Source organism: Macadamia integrifolia, chromosome 5 (genome assembly GCF_013358625.1).
Source record: "Macadamia integrifolia cultivar HAES 741 chromosome 5, SCU_Mint_v3, whole genome shotgun sequence".
Taxonomy (NCBI): Eukaryota; Viridiplantae; Streptophyta; class Magnoliopsida; order Proteales; family Proteaceae; genus Macadamia; species Macadamia integrifolia.
Window position 1 is genome coordinate 15,529,566 of NC_056561.1, and position 3,144 is coordinate 15,532,709.

General features: G+C 40.0%; 1 protein-coding gene across 1 annotated transcript; it reads left to right on the plus strand.

Moving 5' to 3' along the window:
* Positions 1–655: 655 nt before the first annotated feature.
* Positions 656–2,403, plus strand: LOC122078870 (AP2/ERF and B3 domain-containing transcription repressor RAV2-like). The gene has a single exon (XM_042645053.1). It carries the CDS (start codon positions 926–928, stop codon positions 2,072–2,074), a length of 1,149 nt encoding a protein of 382 aa, XP_042500987.1. The 5' UTR covers positions 656–925; the 3' UTR covers positions 2,075–2,403.
* Positions 2,404–3,144: the final 741 nt, after the last annotated feature.

A 3,144-nucleotide genomic window follows, 5' to 3' on the forward strand; every position in this document is an offset into this window, starting at 1 on the left:
AAAAAAATTCCCCTCAGATTTGTTACCAGTAATGTCAAGTGACTGGAGAGGATCCATCCAACACCTACCACCTGTTCAATAGGACAACTTCTCCTCTCCAAGGACCATTAGAAAGGTGAAACATTAGCCATATGGAATTTCTTGTTGGATGAGCTTTGCCTTCAAGTCTATCCATCTTCTTTCATTAGATAACATTACCTCTCCAGGCCCACCTCTCTAGGCCCATCCTAGTATGGAGAAGATCCTTCATCCACTCCTCTCTCTCACTCTCGGCTGATGATTATTGGGAATATAATTGGTGCATTAAAAATACCAGAAAATAATAGAAGATATTTTGATGAAACAGAAAAAAATTAATTAATTAATTAATTAAAAGAGAATTGAGAGATAAAATGGAAGCAGCAGAGAGAGTCTATGCCCATGGTCAGCACAAGCAGCATAGCTCAAGGGGGATGAACTTACAGAGAGACACGGTCCACAGTCATGTGAATCCCATCAACTTGCTTCTCTGGGTCCCACACACAACACCCACACCCTCTCTTGTACTAACGGCACATCTCACAACACTTACATAATAAGACCCACCCCCCTCTCCCTCTCTCTCTCTCTCTCTCTCTCTCTCTCTATCCATGAATCTTCCTTCCTCCTACCTATCTCATGAGTTGACCCATACAAGATTTTTTTTTTTTAGACCCATACAAGAGTTGCCCCAAAATATGTCAATAAAAATTGTGAAATTCAAAAAAAAAACTCCAATTGGGTTCACCTGTTCCTATATATTCAACCTTCAATCAATCCCTTCCATATTAACCATTTAGAGATCTCTCTCTCCTACCTCTCACTCTCTCCTCTCTCACTCCTCTCCCTCTGATTCTTTCTCTCACTACTTCCTTCATTCACTATCGCTTTGGAGAATCCAAAAAGCATGGATGGCAGTTGCATAGAAGAGACCATAAGTGATTCAGCTTCAGCCTCTGCGTCACCCACCACGGTCTTACCTTCACCGCCGGTGAACAAACCGCCGGAGAAGCTTTGCCGAGTCGGTAGTGGAGCAAGCGTTGTCTTAGACTCAGAAAGTGGAGTCGAAGCCGAGTCACGAAAGCTCCCTTCCTCCCAATACAAAGGCGTCGTTCCTCAACCCAACGGTCGATGGGGAGCTCAGATATACGAGAAACACCAACGTGTTTGGCTTGGAACCTTCAATGAAGAAGAAGAAGCGGCTAAAGCTTACGATATCGCCGCTCAAAGGTTCCGCGGCCGCGACGCCGTCACCAACTTCAAGCCCTTATCAGATACCGAAGAAGACAACATCGAATCCCTCTTCTTGAAAACACATTCTAAAGCGGAGATCGTTGATATGCTCCGTAAACACACCTACAACGACGAGCTTCAACAAAGCAAACGTAATTACACCGGTTGTTATAGTTCCGGCGGCGTCGGCGTCGGCGGCGGCGGCAATAAGAGAAACAACGAAGAAGGATTCTCGACTTATCCCGGTTCTTCCGATAGGCTTGCGAAAGCCCGGGAACAGCTCTTCGATAAGGCGGTGACACCGAGCGATGTCGGGAAGCTGAACCGGTTGGTGATACCGAAACAACACGCAGAGAAACACTTCCCACTTCAAATCGGAAGCACTTTAAAGGGTGTTCTGTTGAACTTTGAAGATAACGGAGGGAAGGTATGGAGGTTTAGGTATTCGTATTGGAATAGTAGTCAGAGCTATGTGTTAACCAAAGGGTGGAGCAGATTTGTGAAGGAGAAGAACTTGAAGGCCGGTGATATTGTGAGCTTCCAGAGATCTACCGGAGTTGATAAGCAGCTTTACATCGATTGGAAGCCAAGGATTGTGTCTGGGCCAACTGGGTTTGTTGGGTCTGGACAAGTGGTTCAATCGCCTGTCTCGGTTCATCCGGTTCAGGTTGTTAGGCTCTTTGGGGTCAACCTGTTCAAGATTCCTGCAGTTAGTAATATTGTTGGTAGCAGTAGCAGTAGTTGTTGGACTGGCAAGAGGGTGAGGGAGACAGACATCTCCTTCTCCTCATCCTTGGATTGCTGTAAGAAGCAACATTTGTAACATTTTCCCTTTTTTTTTTTGATATATTTTAGGGCTGTAAATGTTGGAGGGGACCAAAACGGCAGAAAGGGTGGCAGCAACTTGCAAGGGTTGATGTGTATAATATTAGTATAGAGGAAGCCGAAAATGTTGAAATTAGGTCCAAAGAGTACAGGGCATCTTCTTAGATTATCGGCTAATCTATATGTATTACGTAGTTATGATGAGGCTGAAATTTTATAAAATAGTAGATCCAAAGGTTCTGCTTATATGTAAAGTTTTAAAGTTTTGATATGTTTAATTAGAATTACTAAGTGGTATAATAAAGATTTTAAAATCAAGAACTACAATGGTATGGTGCATGACAATACATATTTAAGAGTATTTGATTGAATTAATTATGAAATTGACAGATGACTTATCTAAATCATCCTCTAGATATTTAATTATCAGAAATGTCATTTTGTTAATTTATATTATAGCACAATTAAATATGAATAATCATAGATATTTTAAGAACGACAATCCATTATTTAAAAAAATTAAAAAAATTAAAAAATAAATAATTTTACTTTGCTTTAGAGGACTTTGTGCATTGTTTAGGGAGGATACCTTATTTGGCTGCTACCAATGATAAAGGTGCAACTGTTTTTTCACCACGACTACTTTTTCTTTAGATATACCCATTTTTTCACACAAACATTACAACATAGGAGGATCACTTTTCCCCAAGATACCCAACTTGGGCTGATTTGTTCAACAGCAATATCATGGCATTTCTGACATTGTAGTTGTGATAGAATTATGTGTGTGTGTGGGAGAGAGAGAGAGAGAGGAAATGTGAAAAGAATATTGATTCTGTTAAGAGTGATCATTTGACTACTTTACTGGTCCTTGTTCATGTAGAAAAATAACTTGACTCTCTTGGGTGGGTCTTGATATGTTCATTCCCATTTAGAAAAGCTAAAATGTTAATGAAGATTGTGAACAAATGAAAGTAAAATTAAATCTATCTATCTAAATTATAAAAGGAGATATTTAGGGTTTTTTTTTTTTTTTTTATAAAATTTTTTTGATTGAATATTTCTCTA

Coding starts and splice junctions, on each gene's coding strand:
- LOC122078870 (XM_042645053.1), top strand. CDS start 926: ATGGATGGCAGTTGCATAGAAGAGACCATAAGTGATTCAGCTTCAGCC.